Here is an 18,191-nt window from a genome sequence, read left to right on the forward strand (position 1 = left end):
CGGGTGGACAGTACCCAAGCGAACGAACCGTGCCATAACAAGAAATCCAAAAGAGTGACAATCAATCGAACTGAAAGATCTCGACGCATCTCCTAGAAGGCCGTATGATCACCGCTCTGCCAGAAACAAAACAAAGTGAAACCAAACACGACCCATCAGTGATCGCTCTCCTATCCTCACGGTCAAACATGGTCTCCAGAACTATCCTTCCTCCAACAGGATTCAATCGCTTATATGACCGCAGCGAATTCTTATCATGACCGAGAGAGTGGCATTCGAATATTAGGGTGGGGCAGAGTCGAGGGAATGGGGAGGACGGGGAGCGATCTGCTGTCAGACCACGTTCCATAAGCATGCCGTACGAAAGAGTGTATGTCGGATTCCAGTCAAGGGAGCCTCGGGCACGATACACAAGGCGCGGAAGCAAAAGCTTTGGATCACATCCTTCCGAAGCCACTGGATCGTATGTGTCAGATGGGCACTCCAGAATCTTGTAGAGCTGGCAAATCTGGATTCAACTCGGACTATCCGTTGTGGAGTTTCTTCAGAAACCGTGGTCTTTAGGCAAATCTTCGTTGATCTCCGCAGATCTGGAGGGATCCATGACTGAAGGGTGACTACAGACCTCACCCTTCCGTAGGGAGAAGATTTCGATAGTGATTTAACAGATAAAGCAGGAGAATTGCTCCCCGTAGTGCTGGTGGGGGGGATCCAGTAGACGCAGGATTCTCCGACAGATGACAGGGTTATAAGATACGGCGGGAGAAATACTGCGTGTACAACGTCGTCAAACTGGGGGGACGATAAGCGATGGATAGGATTTGAGGGAATAGGGCCTAACCTCAAGATTCACATTGAGCATTTCGTCTCGCCGCCAATTCCACACAATCCACAAGTTTCGACAACCTGCAAAGATGTAATCCCCATCGAGAAACGCAAATTGTACAAAGATATTCCCGGGGACGAGTCGAGCGAGGGGGATGAAGAATGCGCCCATCTCGTCTTCATTTGTCGGCAGGGCCCAGGCTAGACGCAATATCTCGAAATCATATCTGCGTTAGGTTTCCAAATTAAGCAGCCAGGTATCCGTTAGCTTGAGAAAGCGGGATCTCACTGTCCGTCACCATCGCAGGTGAGAGCCATTACAGTTACTGAAGGTCCGGTTTCACTATATTGCGCCACGATTACGGGAAGGTCATCCATCTCCTCAAAAATGGCCAACGGTTTCCTGAGAGCATAAGTTTCTGGACGTTTACTGACACATTCAAGATCCCAACAGCAGAGTATCGATGGTGCGTCGTTCCCGACACCAGCCAACAGCCATTTCGACCCAGGTAGGACAGTGCTGAAGAAAATTCTCGAATAGGAAGGAGCACCATGAAAGTAAGAAATACTGGAAGAAAGGAGCGCGAGGTCAGGAAGCAACAATCCGTCCTGGGCGCGCTTAGTCTCGATGGCACGAAGTAGTCTGTAAGGGCGAGTAGCAATCATCTGCAAAGAATCAGGTGGAAGTCCCAGAGGCTTGAACGTGTTGGGTGGGAGACATCGATTGCGGACCATCTGTTGAATCTGGTCATGCCAAATAGACCTGTCGTTAAGTATGCGCTGATGCAGAGAAGCATTCACCTGTCCAGAGGTCAGGACGGCTGCAACGAAGAGGAAGTACGAGGATTCACACCAGAGAAAGCCTTATAAGGTCCCGCGCATTCAGCCAGTGAGCAACCTCACACAGGACGTCTAAGGGAAGGTGCTCCAACCTGAGCCGCCCTTGCATCCTTGACTGCTGCTGGGTGACAGTTCTGAGTTCAGGACGGATGACATTCGGCCAACTCCGCCACAATTGAGTTATGCAAGGGATGACCTAACAAGTCATTATCGTTGGGCGTTCCTAATTACATGATTGCCACCAATTTATGCAGCTAGTTATGCACGCAGTTACGTGTTTGCGCGTTACGCTGTAAGGGCTTCACGATCATTTCGAAGAGACAGAAAGCCCTGGTCTCTTGTTTTTTTTGGTGCGACACGTAAGGATCGTGGATCTCACCGAAACCACAAATCAACGATTCGTTCCTTGACGTTGGCGGAAAAGACGAAAACGTATCATCACTACATGTATATCGCAGCGGGTGGACAATACCCAAGCGAACCAACCGTGCCATCCAAAGAGTGACAATCAATCGAACTGAAAAACCTCGACGCATCTCCTAGAAGGCCGTATGATCACCGCTCTCCCAGAAACAAAACAAAGTGAAACCAAACACGACCCATCAGTGATCGCTCTCCTATCCTCACGGTCAAACATAGTCTCCAGAACTATCCTTCCTCCAACAGGATTCCATCGCTTACATGACCGCAGTGGATTCTTATAGTGATCGAGAGAGTGGCATTCAAATATTAGGGTAGGGCAAAGTCGAGGAAATGGGGAGGACGGGGAACGATCCGCTGTCAAACCGCGTTCCATAAGCATACCGTACGAAAGAGTGTATGTAGGATTCCAGTCAAGGGAGCCTCGGGCACGATACACAAGGCGCGGAAGCAAAAGCTTTGGATCACATCCTTCCGAAGCCACTGGATCGTATGTGTCAGATGGGCACTCCAGAATCTTAGTAGAGCTGGCATATCTGGATTCAATTCGGACTATCCGTTGGGGAGTTTCTTCAGAAACCGTGGTCTTTAGGCAAATCTTCGTTGATCTCCGCAGATCTGGAGGGATCCATGACTGAAGGGTGACTACAGACCTCACCCTTCCGTAGGGAGGAGATTTTGCCAGTGATTTCACAGATAACGCAGGAGAATCGCTCCCCGTAGTGCTGGTGGGAGGGATCCAGTAGATGCAGGATTCTCCGATAGACGATAGGGTTATAAGATACGGCGGGAGAAATACTGCGTGTACAACGTCGTCAAACTGGGGGGACGATCAGCGATGGATAGGAGTTGGGAAAATGGGGCCTAACCTCAAGGTTCACATTGAGCATTTCGTCTCGCCGCCAATTCCACACAATCCACAAGCTTCGGAAGCCTGCAAGGATGTAATCCCCATCGAGAAACGCATATTGTACAAAGATATTCCCGGGGACGAGTCGAGCGAGGGGGATGAAGAACGCGCCCATCTCGTCTTCATTTGTCGGCAGGGCCCAGGCTAGACGCAATATCTCAAAATCATATCTGCGTTAAGTTTCCAAATTTAAGCAGCCAGGCATCCGTTAGCTTGAGAAAGCGGAATCTCACTGTCCGTCACCATCGCAGGTGAGAGCCATTACAGTTACTGAAGGTCCGGTTTCACTATATTGCGCCACGATTACGGGAAGGTCATCCATCTCCTCAAAAATGGCCAACGGTTTCCTAAGAGCGTAAGTTTCTGGACGTTTACTGACACATTCAAGATCCCAACAACAGAGTATCGATGGTGCGTCGTTCCCGATACCAGCCAACATCCACTTCGACCCAGGTAAGACAGTGCTGAAGAAAATTCTTGAATAGGAAGGAGCACCATGAAAGTAAGAAATACTGGAAGAAAGGAGCGCGAGGTCAGGAAGCGGTAATCCGTCCTGGGCACGCTTAGTTTCGACGGCAGGAAGTAGTCTGTAAGGGCGGGTAGCAATCCTCTGCAAAGAATCAGGTGGAAGTCCCAGAGGCTTGAACGTGTTGGGTGGGAGACATCGATTGCGGACCATCTGTTGAATCTGGCCATGCCAAATAGACCTGTCGTTAAGTATGCGCTGATGCAGAGAAGCATTCACCTGTCCAGAGGTCAGGACGGCTGCAACGAAGAGAAAGGACGAGGATTCACACCAGAGAAAGCCTTATGAGGTCCCGCGCATTCAGCCAGTGAGCAACCTCGCACAGGACGTCCAAGGGAAGGTGCTCCAACTTGAGCCGCCCTTGCATCCTTGACTGCTGCTGGGTGACAGTCAGGACGGCTTTTAACCATGACACTCGGTCTAACTCCGCCACAATTCAGTTAAGTCAAAAGAGTTCATTAATATCGTTGGCCGTTCCTAATTAATAAACCGGGCCGGAGTGAATGAACTCCCCTCACCCACCAAAAAAAAAAAACTCCTATGGCACGCATTCCATTGGAATAGGTCGGGGCGCATCCGCCATTCCTCTTGGCAAGAGGGGAAGACCGATTGAAAAAACCACAAGTTTGAGCCACTGGAAAAAAGTTAACTACGCAGATGTCACACCGTTGTGTCATGTGTCACCCCTAAGTAGTTAAATCGATAGCTTTTCTTGCATTACCCTTCAATCGAGTATCTGTTGGCCAGCGACTTGTTTGCGTGAGTCTCCAGCCCTTCTCCTGGCTTCAGCCAACCTGAAGAGCTCAACACCCTCGCCATCTCAATCGCCAAGATCTTCGCTGCCCACAGTTCTGAGCGAAATTTGGGTTGATGAGGCTTCCAGATATCTTCCTGCCACTGGTAGATCTCAGGATCGCCGTTGGCTTTGCCTTGGTCCCGACTCTGAAGGAAATATGCAGAAGACCACTGCTGCTTCTGCACCCTTATCACCTTTCTCAAGTGTTCTTTTCTTTCCTCTGGGACAAACTTGTAAATCAGCGGGAGGAAGACTAGAGCGCGGTGTCTAGAGCGCGATGTCAAACGGGGTTAATATGTTAGGCAAGATGTAAACTATGTACAATCTATAAGGTTGAGGACTTACCTAGAGCGCGATGTCAAACGGGGTTGAGCATCGCACTCAGGTAATCCTCGCTCTTTTATGTCTATCTAACTATACAACAAAGCGGATAACAAAGGTGAAACTAGCGCCTCCGGCGCTTTGTGCGACTAAGGGTTTGCCACACGGCAACGCTTTGCCTGCAGCTCCGCCTCCCCTTTGTCCTCGTGTGGCGTCGGGCTGCCACATCAACACTCCCCCACAGCCTGACGTCCACACCTTCTCTAGGCCGCGTACTCCATCCCCATCATCAGGCAGAAGCGTTCGTGCTTCACCTTCGCAAGGGACTTGGTGAGAACATCGGCCGTCATATCGTTGGTCCCTACGAGCTTGAGGCTGACTGTCCCATCCGCGATACATTCCCTGATGAAATGGTATCGTACATCGACATGCTTCGTGGCGGCATGGTTGACGGGATTTCGAGCAAGTAGATCTGCAGCGCGATTGTCAATGTGTAAGATTGTTGGCCCGGCGATGCCTTCATGTAGTTCCTCGAGAAGTCGTCGCAGCCACACCAGTTCCTTTGCTGCTTCCGCTGCTGCGATGTACTCTGCATATGTTGATGAGTCAGCTATGTTAGTCTGCTGCTTCGACATCCAGGAGATTGCTCCCCCAGACAACAAGAAGACATTTCCTGAGATCGACTTCCAGTTCATTGCATCATTCGCCCAGTCCGCATCCGTGTACCCCACGAGTTCCCCTCCCCCCGCTGTGTATACTATCCCCCGGTTCATAGTGCCCGCAAGATACCTGAATATATGTTTGATCCCCTCGATATGTTCACGTCCGAATGTCGCCGCGAAAGGAGAGAGTGCCCGAACAGCAGCACAGATATCTGGTCGAGTTCCCAGAGCGGCATACATTAGTGAGCCAATCGCTTCGAGGTAAGGGTATGAGGAAACCCTAGAGTGGTCTTCCATGGAGGCGGGTTTGTATTGAGCTCTCGTGGGTAGTGGTGTAAGGGCAATGTGGCAGTCGGTCATTTTGAAACGCGCTAAGATGTCCTTGATGTACTGGGACTGGTCGATTGACAGTGTCCCTGCTGCGATGTCCTGGTGGACTCGAATTCCAAGTATCCATGAGGCCTCACCGCAACTAGATACTTTGAAGCGCGAGCTTATTGAGTCTTGGATGGATGTCAGGAGGTTTTCGTCATTTCCGGCTAGGAGCTTGTCATCGACGTATACTGGGATAATGATGATTGATCGACCTCGTTTGAAGACGAAGACAGAATGGTCAGCATGTGTCCATTGGAAACCCAGTTGGATGAGAAAATCATGTAGCATGGCGTACCACTCCCTTCCCGCTTGCTTTAGACCGTAAAGACCCTTCTTCAACTTGGCCAGCTTGTGTTCCTCCCCCTTTTCCTCATATCCCTTGGGTTGCCGCATGTAGATATCTTCAGATAGGGTGCCATTCAGGTATGCAGACTTGATGTCCATCTGGTGGACTCTCCACCCATGGCGAGCACAAATGGCAAGAAAGACTCGTAATGACGCGGATTTGACAACCGGGGCGAAAGTCTCAGAATAGTCAATACCTTCACGTTGGCTAAACCCTTGGGCAACCAACCGCGCCTTGAAGCGAGTGACTTCCCCGTTGGCACCCCGCTTCTTCTGCAGGACAAAACGGCACCCAACAACGTTTCGGATATCAGGCGTTGGTTCAACGAGCTTCCATGTCCCGGCTTCTTTAATCGCCACCAGTTCCTCCAGAATGGCCTTGTGCCACAGATCACATTCAGGCCCAGCAAGTGCTTCGCGCGAAGATGGGGCATCTGGGAGATCTGTATTGTTAGCTAGTACTGTGCTGGTCAGATGGACCTCATCTAGGGCTATGTCCAGGACATCTTCAAGCTCGACAGTTGCTGCCACAGGCACGTCATTCCAGAGATCCTCATAGACATTGGCAATCAGTTCCTTTCGTCGGCCATGTGGTCCGTATTCGGATGGATCAAAACGATGTGGTGGACGACGCACCCTGGCTGGTCGATTGTGGTGAGTAGGAGGGACAGGCGGAACATGTGATGCATCAGGTGCTGTGTCAACTGGACCATCGTGACTTGTAGGAGAGTCCTCGGCGGTTGCTGGTGTCGAACGACTCTCAGGACTCACCTCCGCATCGCTGTCCGAGTCACTCTGTGCCGATTCGAAGAACACACATGCTGCTGCCTTTGCTTCTTCCCGGAAAATTGGCGCACATACAACCTCAACTTTGTGAGTGATTGGGTCATATGTCCTGTACCCACTACAGCCTTCGGGGTAGCCCAAAAACTTCACCAATTTTCCGCGCTCCCCCAGCTTTAGCGCTCCCAGATCTTTTGGTCTATGGATGAAAACATCGGCATACCAAACCCTCATGTGAGAGACATTGGGTTTCTTTCCATAGAGTCGTTCAAAAGGGGTGATTCTATCAGAGCGACTATCCACCGTGCGGTTGATTGCATAGGTAGCAGTCGCGAGGGCATCTGCCCAGAGAAAATCAGGTGCATGTGCATCCTTCATCAGGGTGCGCCCTTTGTCCAGAATCCTCCTGTTTGTCCGTTCCGCGACACCATTCTGTTCAGGGGTATGAGGGACTGTCAACTCCACACCGATTCCTTTCTCTGCGCAATACTTCTCCAGAGCTCCATTCACATATTCTCCCCCTCGGTCGGTCCTCAGTATTTTGACATGTGTCCCAAACTGGTTCGCAAAGAAGGTGTCCATCTTGGCAAACCAAGGGGTAAAGTCTGACTTTAGCGCACAGGGATAAAACCAGGTAAAGTTCGTCCTGTCATCAACCAGCGTGCAAAAGTACTGTTTCTTCCCAAGCGATAGGACTTCCATCGGGCCACAAATATCCGAGTGTACTCGGCCAAAGCGTGTGGTCGCAATGTCATGGCCCTTTGCGAAAGAACCCCTCACCATTTTCCCCCTGATGCAGGCTTCGCAATCAAAGTCTTCAGACTCATTCCGGGTTCCATCAACACCGAGCACAGCCCCTTCCTGGTGCGAAGTGATTCCTTCCCCGGGTGGGCCAGTCGCTTGTGCAAGAGGTCAAAAGAAGGTGCAGTGGTCATTGCGGCTGGTCCATTATCTAGCTGAGAGGCCTTGGGAGATGACAACTGTGGTTGGTTTAGGTAGAACAATGGCCCCAACTCTGTTAGTGACTCGGCGATTAAGGTTCCAGACTTCGAGATTTTGCAGGTGTTGGTTCCCTCATCAAAGGTTACTCATATTCCACGGCAGATCAAGACCCGGCAGGAGAGAAGGCCGTAAGCCAGTTCAGGCACATACTGTACTTCCAAGACTTTGCGATGGACAATCTTTCCGTTTGCGGTGCAGGGGATCAAGACTGTTCCCTGTCCAAGTGAGGGGATTGTACTGGCATTGCCAAGCCGGATGTGTGGCGGGGTAGTGAAAGGTGTGTAATCAAGAAATTCCGTCCTGTTTGGGCAGAAATGGTTGCTGCAGCCAGAATCCACAATCCACGCTTTTACGGTATCCGTGGGTTTGTCCGCTACCAGGGCAGTGTCAGTGATGTATTCAGCACACATGGAGCTAACACTGTTCTTAGGTCTGGCAGTGGGAGGTTCGTTCCCCAATGCGGTGGCACACATGGCCATCTCAATGCCTGCTGGCATGGTACTGACAGTACTGACAGTAGTAACGTTGGCACTGCCATTTTGTTCTGCGGCTTTCTTTTCCCGGTATGCATCCTTTTCTTCTTGCGTTGCGGTACATTTAGAACGAATGTGGCCTGTCTGTCCACACTTCCAGCAAGTCTGCCAGGAGAGCCAGATGGGGTCATTTGGGTCCTTCCTCTTCCCTTTAGGCCGTTCCCCCTCAGCAGCGAGTGCCTTCGGGGTTTGGAGTGAGTCGGATTTGGTCCCCAGGTTCTCTCCCGCTGCGCGTGCGCGACGTTCATCGGCTTGTACCTGTTGATGAGCGACTTATGATCTCGGAGCTGGACTATGAGTAATGACTCAGTCTCAGCCAATATGCATGAAGAACTGGATATATTACCTATGAGTAATGACTAGAGGTAATATACATAATATAAGTTACAATGATAAAGCAATGAGGGAATGTAACTAACTAACCTCAGTCTCAGCCAATATGCGTGAAGAACTGAGGGAAAAGGAAATGAATTCAAATGAATGAATATGTCCGTGGCCTGGCACGGATTAGTCCGAAATAATATAAAAGAGAAAAGGTGTTGTGACTAAGTAGTCACGCTACCGCGGGAATGTGGCTGTCCGGGCGAGTTCCTCACCCGGATGTGGGAATGTGGCTGTACGAAAACTCGTCCGGCCTCCCATAGCACACGGTTCCTCCAACAGTACCCTTCTCTTGAGATCATCCAAGTTCCACTTCACACCCTTTGGAAGAGGAGTATCGAGGAGCATTGTTTGTAGTGTACGCATGCAGGGTGGGAGTGTATGGATGAGGCGCATGGCGATCGAACGATTTCCAATGCGGTCCTCGTTGTCAGTCACTTCCTTGTTGACCAGGTAGGCAAAATTGATAAGGGCTGTCAGGTATTCTGAAACTGAGTTGTAGTCGCTGAGCTTAGCGTTGTCATAGCTCTGTCTGGCATAGAATTCCGCTGTGGATCCAGAGTCCTCATATTCATCCTTGAGGGCCTTGAACAGGACGGCAGCGGAGCTTTTCCTGTGTGGAAAGGCATTGCGTTGGATTGATTCATCAAGTGAGAGCCAGATCCTTCGACGAGCATTCCGATCCCCAATTACCCAATCTTGGTGTTCAGTTACTTTGGACGCATCAGGAGCTGTGGTGTTGCTGCCTTCAATGAAGTCCCAGGTGTGGTCCATGGCTATTTCGAGGTTCCCAGACCACAGGATCCAGTCATCTCGTCCTTTTAGTTTGGGGATGGTAAGAACGGCCTTGTCAATGGCAGAATCTTTGAGCAGGGCGGTAGTCATGGTTCTTCGGTGTTACAACCAGAATAGAAGTGCGGCGAGTCAGAACTGGGCAGTCGTTTCAGACAAAAAGTTCAGCAGTGCCGGGCGGTGGGTGTGGCGAGTCAGAACTGGGCAGTCGTGTCAGACAACAGTTCAGCGGTGCCGGGCGGTAGGCTTTGCGCAGTGCTGGGGTAGAGTTGTACTGGGCTGATAACCTGTAAATCAGCGGGAGGAAGACTAGAGCGCGGTGTCTAGAGCGCGATGTCAAACGGGGTTAATATGTTAGGCAAGATGTAAACTATGTACAATCTATAAGGTTGAGGACTTACCTAGAGCGCGATGTCAAACGGGGTTGAGCATCGCACTCAGGTAATCCTCGCTCTTTTATGTCTATCTAACTATACAACAAAGCGGATAACAAAGGTGAAACTAGCGCCTCCGGCGCTTTGTGCGACTAAGGGTTTGCCACACGGCAACGCTTTGCCTGCAGCTCCGCCTCCCCTTTGTCCTCGTGTGGCGTCGGGCTGCCACATCAACAAAACTTGCCACACCCATTGACGAGCACAACAAAATTCTCAAACAGAGTCTGATCACACCCGGCGCCACTGGAGTGGTGTTGGAAGTGGGGGCAGGTTCGTGAGGCATCTTTCCCGGCGGGCATGGCCCATGAGACTCACGGAAGCCCCTCAATGACATGGACACACAATCCCCTACTTCGATCGCACGAAGGTGACGACATACATTGCTGTGGAACCGAATGAGCTCTTCCATCCTGTCTTGCGTGCTACTGCCGCCAAGTACGGTTACAATGAAGCAAGTGGATCGTTCATTCTAATCCCACTTGGCGCAGAAAATTCCTCTGATATCCTCAAGTCATTGGGTGATCATCACATCGATAACGGTGTCGACACCATCATATCCATTCTAACGTTCTGTAGTATTCCTTCCGCGGAAACCGTGATAACCCAGTTCATCGGTCAGTTGCTCCGGCCTGGGGGGATTCTCCTTTTCCTCGAACATGTGAGGAGCAATCGACCCGATGTGAGACGATGGCAGACTCGTTGGACGCCAATTTGGACCCTCTTTTTCGACGGCTGCAGAATGGATGTCCCTTCGGATAGATTGATCAATGATATGGATATATGGGCGGAGAAGGAAGTTTGGAGCAGGGATGACGAGACAGATGAACGGCTCTTCTGGCATAGAGTTGGACGATACGTCCGGGCATGATGCATACGGGTGAAAAATTATGGACCCATCCGGCCGCATTCGGGAATGGGGGGGACGTTAGGTTGCCAAGGCTTTGCGAATGCATGCCGAGATCTACGCGCCAATGAAGTATATGAAGACGAGAAAAGTAAGACTATGTGTAACGTACATGTACCGCCAGAAATGATTGAAAGAATCTAATCTGCGTCTTGGCGAACCCTTCCCCCTGTTACTTCAATCAGTTTGCCGCCTGCACTCCTCACCAGATCTTTATATACGGCCTCCGAAAACAAGTCAGTGCAAATCAGGACTCCGAGGTACTTTGGTCATCTCACCTCCTCATACTTTTCCTGTTCTTTGCTCTTTGCACCTTCCTCGCGAGGACTTCCTTCCTCTCCTTCGATAGCCCTCTGGCTGAAGCGCTCCCCCATAAAATCTCGAATAAATTCCGCAACGCCGACTTCGCCTATTTCAGCGAATGCACGGCTGCCCCATTTCCACTCATAATCGTCCACGCGCCCATCATCATCATCATTTGCCCTCTTCCTCCCTCGCCCCTGCGTCGCACCTGGAGCACTTCCTCCGGCAAGGGGATTACGTTGTCTATCAAGATAGCCAGATTTGGTAAATGAAGCCAGAAGAACATCAATACTGTTCCCTTTGTGGGTGGCCCCTGCTGAAGCAGGGATTGGGACACCAGGATGGAGTTTCAATTGTTTGAGCTGGGCACGTAGTTGAGCTATCCAAAAAAATAGGGAGAAAATATCATTAGTCTGGAAGTCGCGCGACAAGCGGACTGGCACACACGGTCTGGGATGGAACGGCCGTTCACCATAATTAAAGCGAGTACCACGTGAAGGATACCTATGGATGCAGGATCGTCGGCAGCCCTCCAAGCAATCAAAGTATCGTCAAGAGGTGCCGAATTCTCCTCGTCCTCCTCTTCTTCGACTTGTTCGAGCAGAGCCTCCCTAATAATCGGAGATGGCTCCATAGCTGCTTCAATCAACGCCTTAGGAAGCGTGCTGCGTAGAATGTAAGCTTTCGACGAGCCGGTCTCTGAGAGACAGGGTCGTCAGGCAAGGGGAAACCGGAACTCAAAGATGTACCTTTTTTCTTCCCTTTCACATCATCTAGCGATGCCGCCTGATCTCTTTCGATGCGAGTCATGAGCTCGACAAGTTCAAGGCCAAATGTCTGATTCAATATCTGCTGCGCTTCTTCAAAGACATAGTTAACCATTCTCGCCCGAGACCCTATAACTTGGGATCTCGTGAGAAATTTCCCGCATAGATCCAACTTGTTCTGGCTTACTCTTTTTATTTATGTCGTCCTTCTTCAACGATGTCTTGCTGTTTTCTGCGAAGAGGGCCATTCGAACAAGGTCATACGCTTTACTTTTTATATCCTAGGTGCATTTGTTTACGCGTCAGAGAGGCATCGGTGTCCAAAAGACATATCGGCGCTCACACTCGGGCCATCATCAGAGGTGCCTGAATCCTCTTCCTCCAAATCATCATCGTCACTTTCTTCCCGGTCGCGTCTCCGCCGACTTTGAGACACATTCTGAGAAGAATCTTGTCGTCGTTGTGACGCGCCACTCTTTCCCTTGTCTTTTTGACCCCTCACTTGTGTGTCGCGGGGCATTTCGAAGCCGCGATTGTATTTGAGTGTTGACATCGAGAAAATTGGGTTGTCGCCCAATTGAATTGATTCCAGCTGCAAAACCCGAGACGCCGCACTTGGGGTTACCGCTTGCTGGATGAATGTCCACGTCAGCGTCAAGCGCTAGCTCATCACCGACTGGAAATGAGCCTGCCCCAACGGAAGTACCAGGGTCGTTTCATTCGAAGGTGAGCGATTACTGCCAAGTTACCTGTGTCTATAAATGTCATTCTAGGTGGTGCTGACAGCCTCAATCGGTGGTGTACTCGTCTTAATATCAACTGCCCTCTTTTGTCTGTTCAAGGTTAGTATTCTTGTGAGTAGCTCGATAACCTTGATGATATTGTGTTATCGCTGGGCAGATATCGCGCTTCATTCGTGACCAGCGAATTAGCAAACGAAGAAAGCGCGAGGCGAGGCGATTCCGTGATCGTGAATGGGAACTTATGGAAGCTGATGGTATCCCCGTACGTATTATGCTTTTTTGCTTACGGCCTGTCAATCCCTGAATGACTGCTTTGAAGGCATAATCAAACTCCTCTGATGCTTGGACTGTCCCATTGTCAATTATAGCTCATCGTTATGACATCATCAGGGATAGCATGTAGCACTGTTCTTATGACCATCGCATAACCACGACGCTGTTGACGAGTCCTGCTTGTTCGATCGTTTGACCATCATCCTCCAGGATACGGTTAGGGAATGTAGTGCCGATGGTAAAAGGCTGCGCTTCCGACTGAGGACGGGATCTAAAAGCAGCGCACTCAGAATACGATCCAACCCATTTAAAATGTGTAACATACGCCCTGATAAATCCCCGGACATCGCCTACAGTGTGGGTTAAATTCATACGAGCCACAAGCCTGAGATGAAGAATTATGAGCAGAAACTTTCATGTCGAAGTTTGCTCGCACCTTGTACCATCGGCCAACCTTATCTGCACACTGGTCGTAGGCTGCGTTTGATCCACTTCAAACCTTGTCGTCAGGCCTGCCACAGTGCTTTCGTTGGAGGGTGTGGGGGGCTGAGGTTGGGATGGAAAGGCTCCGGGGACATGTTGTGGTGTCGACGAAGACAACTCAGTGGGCACAATCCCCCCTAGTCGGTGACCTGCTCCTGAAAAGGCCTTCCCGAGCTTCTTTGGCGCAACATATTCTTCGTCCACTCGGCGAGTAACGCGAAGTTCTACAGGCTGACCGACTTGAACGTTCAAATATGAAGGAGGCGCATTGCTAGAGAATGTGTTAGTTGACATGGGCAACGATGATGCTGATGATAAATCCCAACCCGCTGTTGATTGCCTCAAGGATTCGTTGATTCTCCGGATTATCATATTCCATAAGAGGACCGTCTTCAATGCTGAAGCCGTTTTTCCAGAATGTAAGATATCGGATAGCGGTCTCCTGCTCTACCTCCTCAGGATCAGGAATGAACGAGGAAGGCACCTCATCCGAGCCCAGAGTATTACCAGAGCCAAAGAATGCATTTCTTGGAGCCGGCTCCTCCGGCCTCGGTGCTCTTTAGATGAGGAGACATAAGTGATTGCACAAATTTCGGAACGAAAGTCATACTGTGCGGCTCTTCGGAGGATCTCGCGAACCATATTATTTGCACCGGGAGGTCCACCTGGCCTGTCAGGGTTTTCGACATTAATCCCACTGCGGGAAGTAGCAATGTTCAGCAGTTTCTCGATATGAAGGAACGTAAGTTACCTTCTCTCCCCTCCAGCGAACCAGCTTTCGCCTCCAGCACCTTCTTCATCGGAATCATCATCAGATCCACCAAGTGGTGGCCCTCGTGGTGCAGGACTACTACGGAGATCATGAAGTCCAGCGATTCTCCCTCCCGACGAAGGGGTATGCGAACTCCTAAGAAACTGGGTATATGGGCTCTTCCGATCCACTTCTGATGAAGAAGGGCTTACGACGTCGTTTGCCCGATCCGGCTAAACCGAGGTGCTTGTGAGGCCGATCGTGCCCAGTCTGCGGGAAGCGGTTCCGCAGCTCCTCCTAGGGTTCTTCCCCCTCCTGCAGTCTGTGTATTGTTTTCAGGGTCGTTGGACATTGGTCGGAAGTCAATGCGTAAGTGGTTTTGGTTTCGGAATCAAACGCAGTTGATCTTTAGGAAGGTTCTTCATGGCTTCCACCGCGTCTTCATCAACGCAAAACGTGCTAAAAAATGAAGTGAAATCAGGAAAGAAACAGCCTATCGTGATTATCACAATTGGAATGGCTGGCAGTGGCAAGACCACATTCGTCCAACGTATAAATGCCCATTTGCACCAGCGCAACTCCCCACCCTATATCGTTAACCTTGATCCTGCTGTGGCCCATGTACCTTTCGATGCCAACATTGACATAAGAGATACCGTAAACTATGAAGAAGTAATGAAACAGTATGAGTTTGTATTTTTCTTGAATCCCTGCTCTTGACCTCCGATTAGGTATAATCTAGGTCCTAACGGTGGCATCCTCACTTCCCTTAATTTGTTCACGACTAAATTCGACCAGGTGCTCAATCTTATCGAGAAGAGAGCCGAGACAGTCGAGTACAGACTTCTTTAACCTGAACTCTGGCGCAGCGTCCTCATCTCATCATACTCTAGTTATGTTATACTGGATACACCTGGGCAAATCGAAATATTCACATGGTCTGCCTCTGGTGCTATCATCACCGATGCCATCGCATCATCCCTGCCGACGGTGGTCGCATACATCATCGACACACCAAGGTCAGTTGCTCCGGCAACATTCATGTCAAACATGTTGTACGCCTGTAGGTGGGCAGCGTCTACTGTGGAGCGAAGAGCACTTACTTACTCTGTTGCTCACACAGTATCTTGTACAAGACAAGACTCCCTTTCGTTCTTGTCTTCAACAAAACAGACGTCACACCCCATGACTTCGCTGTGGGGTGGATGAAGGATTTCGAGGCATTCCAAGCGGCTCTTGCGGAGAGAGGCAGCCAGGTAGATGGTCCGAATGGGAATGGCGAACCGACGTACATGGACAGTCTAATGACAAGCATGAGCCTAGTGTTGGATGAGTTTTATAAGCACCTCACTGTACGTTTGCATTGCATCACTTATGTCGCCTCACTCACATCCATTTAGGCGGTTGGGGTTTCATCAGTTACAGGAGAAGGGGTGGCGGACTTCTTTAAGGCTGTTGACGAGGCTGGGATAGAGTATGAGAAGTGAGTTTCAGTCGATGCTTCGTCACTTAATGATTCACCCAACGTTGTCTCAGTGAGTACAGGCCAGAGAATGAACGCCTCATGAAGCAAAGGGTTTGGTCTATCCTTGCTACAAGCAGCGTGTCACTGACGTTCTCTCAAATAGGAAGACATCCTGAGGGATCATCAGGAGGAGTCTGTGAGTAGGCTCATGAAAGATCTCAAGGTTAGAGAGCCTTGGAAAGGGCCTGGTCGGGACCCGCGGGAAGATTCGTGGGTAGAAGCTGAAGCGGAAGGGGAAGAGGAAGACTCTGGAGAGGATATTGATAAGAGTGAGTGTTTCACATATGTTAGGGGATATGGCTTTTGAACCACTCTCGCCAGGTGAATATTCCGGCCAATTTCTAAGCGTAGATCGTGCAAGGCGAACTGATTTTGGGGATGGCTCTGTTTGGCCGCAGCCATGATAAAGTATGGCAGTTTACGTGAGGAGCCGTTTTATCTTGTCGATCGAGTAGGTGGCAGGAAATGGGGGTAGCATTATGTTCTTATACAGTAAAGCCAAGACAACGGGAATGTGAACATAGGGGGTTGCGGCACGACCAGAAACTGGAGGTTCATTGGTGCTCGCCGAGACGTAACGCAATGATCAAACAGTGAAAAAAGGTTGCTCGTTGTCGGTCTGGGATCGCTGCAGGCTTTGTTGGAACGGATTTGATCCCGTTCGCTGACCAATGAGAGGGGCTTGCCCACCATGTTGGTGGCCCAGGCGCAATTGACCGAAATTCCCGAAGGTGTCGATTCCATCATCCCTGAAGTGCAGAGGTAATACATGAATATGCGATAACGTGGAGTAAGAGGCGGGGCACACCTATTTGCCAAGAGTGATGCCAATTGAGTGTGCGTGCTATCCTCCACAAATGGTCGCCTTGCATTCGCACGTGTGTTCGCGGCCGTAGGGCTCGGAGGCTCGGAAGAAAATTGCTCCAGCACAGGGGAAGGCGGCTTGAAGCTTGAAAGTGGCAGAGGTGGTGTCGCGGTTGCGGGTGATTGGCTGAAAGCGAATGGGTTCTTGGAGCCGAAAGCGGTGTGCTGAGGCTGGAGTGGCTGCTGTTGCTGATGTAAGAGCTGTTGCTGCTGCCACTGCTGCTGCTGGAATTGCAACGCTTGTTGCTGGCGCGTCCACTCCTCTTGTTGCTGTTGTTGCTGCTGCAGAAGTATTTGCTGACGTTGCCACTCCTCCTGCTGCTGACGCTGCTGCGCCTGCGCCTGCTGTTGTTGTTCCAATAGGGCCCACTCTTGCTGCTGTCTTAAATACTCTTCCTGCAGTTGCTGCTGTTGCATTTGTTGGGTGTATGGGTTGAAGGAGGTAAATTGGGGTTGAATTGCCGTTATTTGGGATTGAGGCGAAGAATCAACGAGAGGAAAAGGATTCCTGGAAAGTCCGCTGTCAAGGGTCGGGTTGCAATATGTTTGATATAATCTTACAGCTGATTCTGGTCATCGAAAAGGGCTCTTGAATTGGCATCTTCTAACGTCTTGAGCCGCTTTGCTTCGTCTTCCTGGGACAGACGAAGAGCCTTCTGCAAATCTTCCTCCCTGTCACGGAATAAACAACATATGTATGATAGCAAATGGCACGATAAACTGCTTACTCCGCTTTTCGGGTATTTTCAGCCGCTAATGACTGCTTGCTTGCTTCAATGGCACGTTTCAGTTCGTCTTCGTCCTTATTGGAACGCTTAGAGCGAGTAGGGGGCGTGCTTTGGCTCCGCCGAGGAGCTAGGTCGTCGTCGTCTCCGTCATTGTTGCCATGACCGTTGGCCATACGGTCCCGCATGTGTGCGCGGCTTTTGCGTTCTTGACGCAGACGGCCATCGTCCATAAGCAGATTAGTGATATCTTTTGCCTTCTGACGAACGTTTGCGCCTTGATCCTTCCCTTCTTCATCGATATACTGGAATTCCTTAAGTGTCTTGATAATGTAAATATTATCTCTGTGCAATCAAACAATAAGTGAGTGTATTTCTGCTGAAATAAATAAGGTGTACTTGAAATAAAGAACAACGTTCTCTGATCCAGCATGGAGAGTATAATCAAGAACGGTGAGTGCCTAGATCCAGGAAAGTCGGTGCATGATTTGTGTCAGGGAAACCGCGTCACGAACCTTAAAGACATGTCTCCAGTTCTTCCCTTTGTCGTTGAGTCGCTTGTCTAGCATCTCCATGATCTCCACGAAATCGTTCCTGACGTCAAGTTATCGGCAACATCGATCGCACGGTACGAGAAATGACATACTGGTTGTAGGTGAGCTGGGCTAATTCATTCATTTGGGTGCCACTGGGCCCCCAAGGATCATTGCTTGTCGCCTCCCTGACTTTGGCTTGAACTTCGCTGTATCCTTTCGTATAGTTCTTGGCTACTCGTAAAGCTCCTTTCCCAAAAGTCTGCAGTTGTTGATCGTGCGATTCATTAAGTCAGTTAACTGATATCAAGAACGTCGGATTGTAAACATCCTCGTACCGATAATGTGGACATCCTTATAGCACTGCGCAAGCTG

The 18,191-nt window shown here is 50.1% G+C and overlaps 8 protein-coding genes across 8 annotated transcripts; 2 read left to right on the forward strand and 6 right to left on the reverse strand.

Moving 5' to 3' along the window:
* Positions 1-296: 296 nt before the first annotated feature.
* On the reverse strand, positions 297-1,820 carry EI90DRAFT_2642362 (uncharacterized protein). The gene is made up of 4 exons (XM_039053378.1): positions 1,679-1,820; positions 1,115-1,626; positions 842-1,052; positions 297-792 (listed from the first exon to the last, which is right to left on the reverse strand). The coding sequence occupies exons 1-4, from the start codon at positions 1,772-1,774 to the stop codon at positions 334-336; spliced, it is 1,278 nt and encodes a 425-aa protein (XP_038919841.1). The 5' UTR covers positions 1,775-1,820; the 3' UTR covers positions 297-333.
* Positions 1,821-2,323: 503 nt separating this feature from the next.
* EI90DRAFT_2642664 (uncharacterized protein) lies at positions 2,324-3,204 on the reverse strand. Its single transcript, XM_039053379.1, has 3 exons — positions 2,955-3,204; positions 2,628-2,905; positions 2,324-2,575 (listed from the first exon to the last, which is right to left on the reverse strand). Exons 1-3 carry the CDS (start codon positions 3,108-3,110, stop codon positions 2,446-2,448), a joined length of 564 nt encoding a protein of 187 aa, XP_038919842.1. The 5' UTR covers positions 3,111-3,204; the 3' UTR covers positions 2,324-2,445.
* Positions 3,205-8,896: 5,692 nt separating this feature from the next.
* Positions 8,897-9,604, reverse strand: EI90DRAFT_3118814 (uncharacterized protein; the record flags this gene model as incomplete). The annotated part of the gene is made up of 1 exon (XM_039063144.1): positions 8,897-9,604. One exon carries the CDS (start codon positions 9,602-9,604, stop codon positions 8,897-8,899), a length of 708 nt encoding a protein of 235 aa, XP_038919843.1.
* Positions 9,605-10,276: 672 nt separating this feature from the next.
* On the forward strand, positions 10,277-11,192 carry EI90DRAFT_3255047 (uncharacterized protein; the record flags this gene model as incomplete). The annotated part of the gene is made up of 1 exon (XM_039066595.1): positions 10,277-11,192. A coding segment is annotated over one exon (537 nt), but the record flags the coding sequence as incomplete, so codon positions are not given.
* On the reverse strand, positions 11,119-12,439 carry EI90DRAFT_2910505 (MAGE family-domain-containing protein; the record flags this gene model as incomplete). The annotated part of the gene is made up of 5 exons (XM_039054400.1): positions 11,119-11,531; positions 11,600-11,851; positions 11,884-12,054; positions 12,107-12,189; positions 12,249-12,439. The coding sequence occupies 5 exons, from the start codon at positions 12,437-12,439 to the stop codon at positions 11,119-11,121; spliced, it is 1,110 nt and encodes a 369-aa protein (XP_038919845.1).
* Positions 12,440-13,073: 634 nt separating this feature from the next.
* Positions 13,074-14,321, reverse strand: EI90DRAFT_2910018 (uncharacterized protein; the record flags this gene model as incomplete). Its single annotated transcript, XM_039054385.1, has 6 exons — positions 13,074-13,206; positions 13,261-13,320; positions 13,372-13,689; positions 13,745-13,975; positions 14,029-14,115; positions 14,170-14,321. Coding segments are annotated over 6 exons (981 nt in total), but the record flags the coding sequence as incomplete, so codon positions are not given.
* EI90DRAFT_2644376 (uncharacterized protein) lies at positions 14,086-16,125 on the forward strand. Its single transcript, XM_039053383.1, has 10 exons — positions 14,086-14,257; positions 14,413-14,538; positions 14,642-14,852; positions 14,901-15,005; positions 15,063-15,236; positions 15,293-15,521; positions 15,570-15,652; positions 15,706-15,745; positions 15,798-16,015; positions 16,093-16,125. Exons 2-9 carry the CDS (start codon positions 14,535-14,537, stop codon positions 15,999-16,001), a joined length of 1,050 nt encoding a protein of 349 aa, XP_038919847.1. The 5' UTR covers positions 14,086-14,257; positions 14,413-14,534; the 3' UTR covers positions 16,002-16,015; positions 16,093-16,125.
* A 155-nt stretch (positions 16,126-16,280) lies between these two features.
* Positions 16,281-18,169, reverse strand: EI90DRAFT_3118818 (uncharacterized protein; the record flags this gene model as incomplete). The annotated part of the gene is made up of 8 exons (XM_039063145.1): positions 16,281-16,443; positions 16,503-17,066; positions 17,120-17,230; positions 17,287-17,628; positions 17,683-17,744; positions 17,799-17,877; positions 17,930-18,078; positions 18,155-18,169. The coding sequence occupies 8 exons, from the start codon at positions 18,167-18,169 to the stop codon at positions 16,281-16,283; spliced, it is 1,485 nt and encodes a 494-aa protein (XP_038919848.1).
* Positions 18,170-18,191: the final 22 nt, after the last annotated feature.

The sequence above is a fragment of the Cantharellus anzutake genome (genome assembly GCF_015039405.1).
Source record: "Cantharellus anzutake strain C23 chromosome Unknown EI90scaffold_9, whole genome shotgun sequence".
Lineage (NCBI taxonomy): Eukaryota > Fungi > Basidiomycota > Agaricomycetes > Cantharellales > Hydnaceae > Cantharellus > Cantharellus anzutake.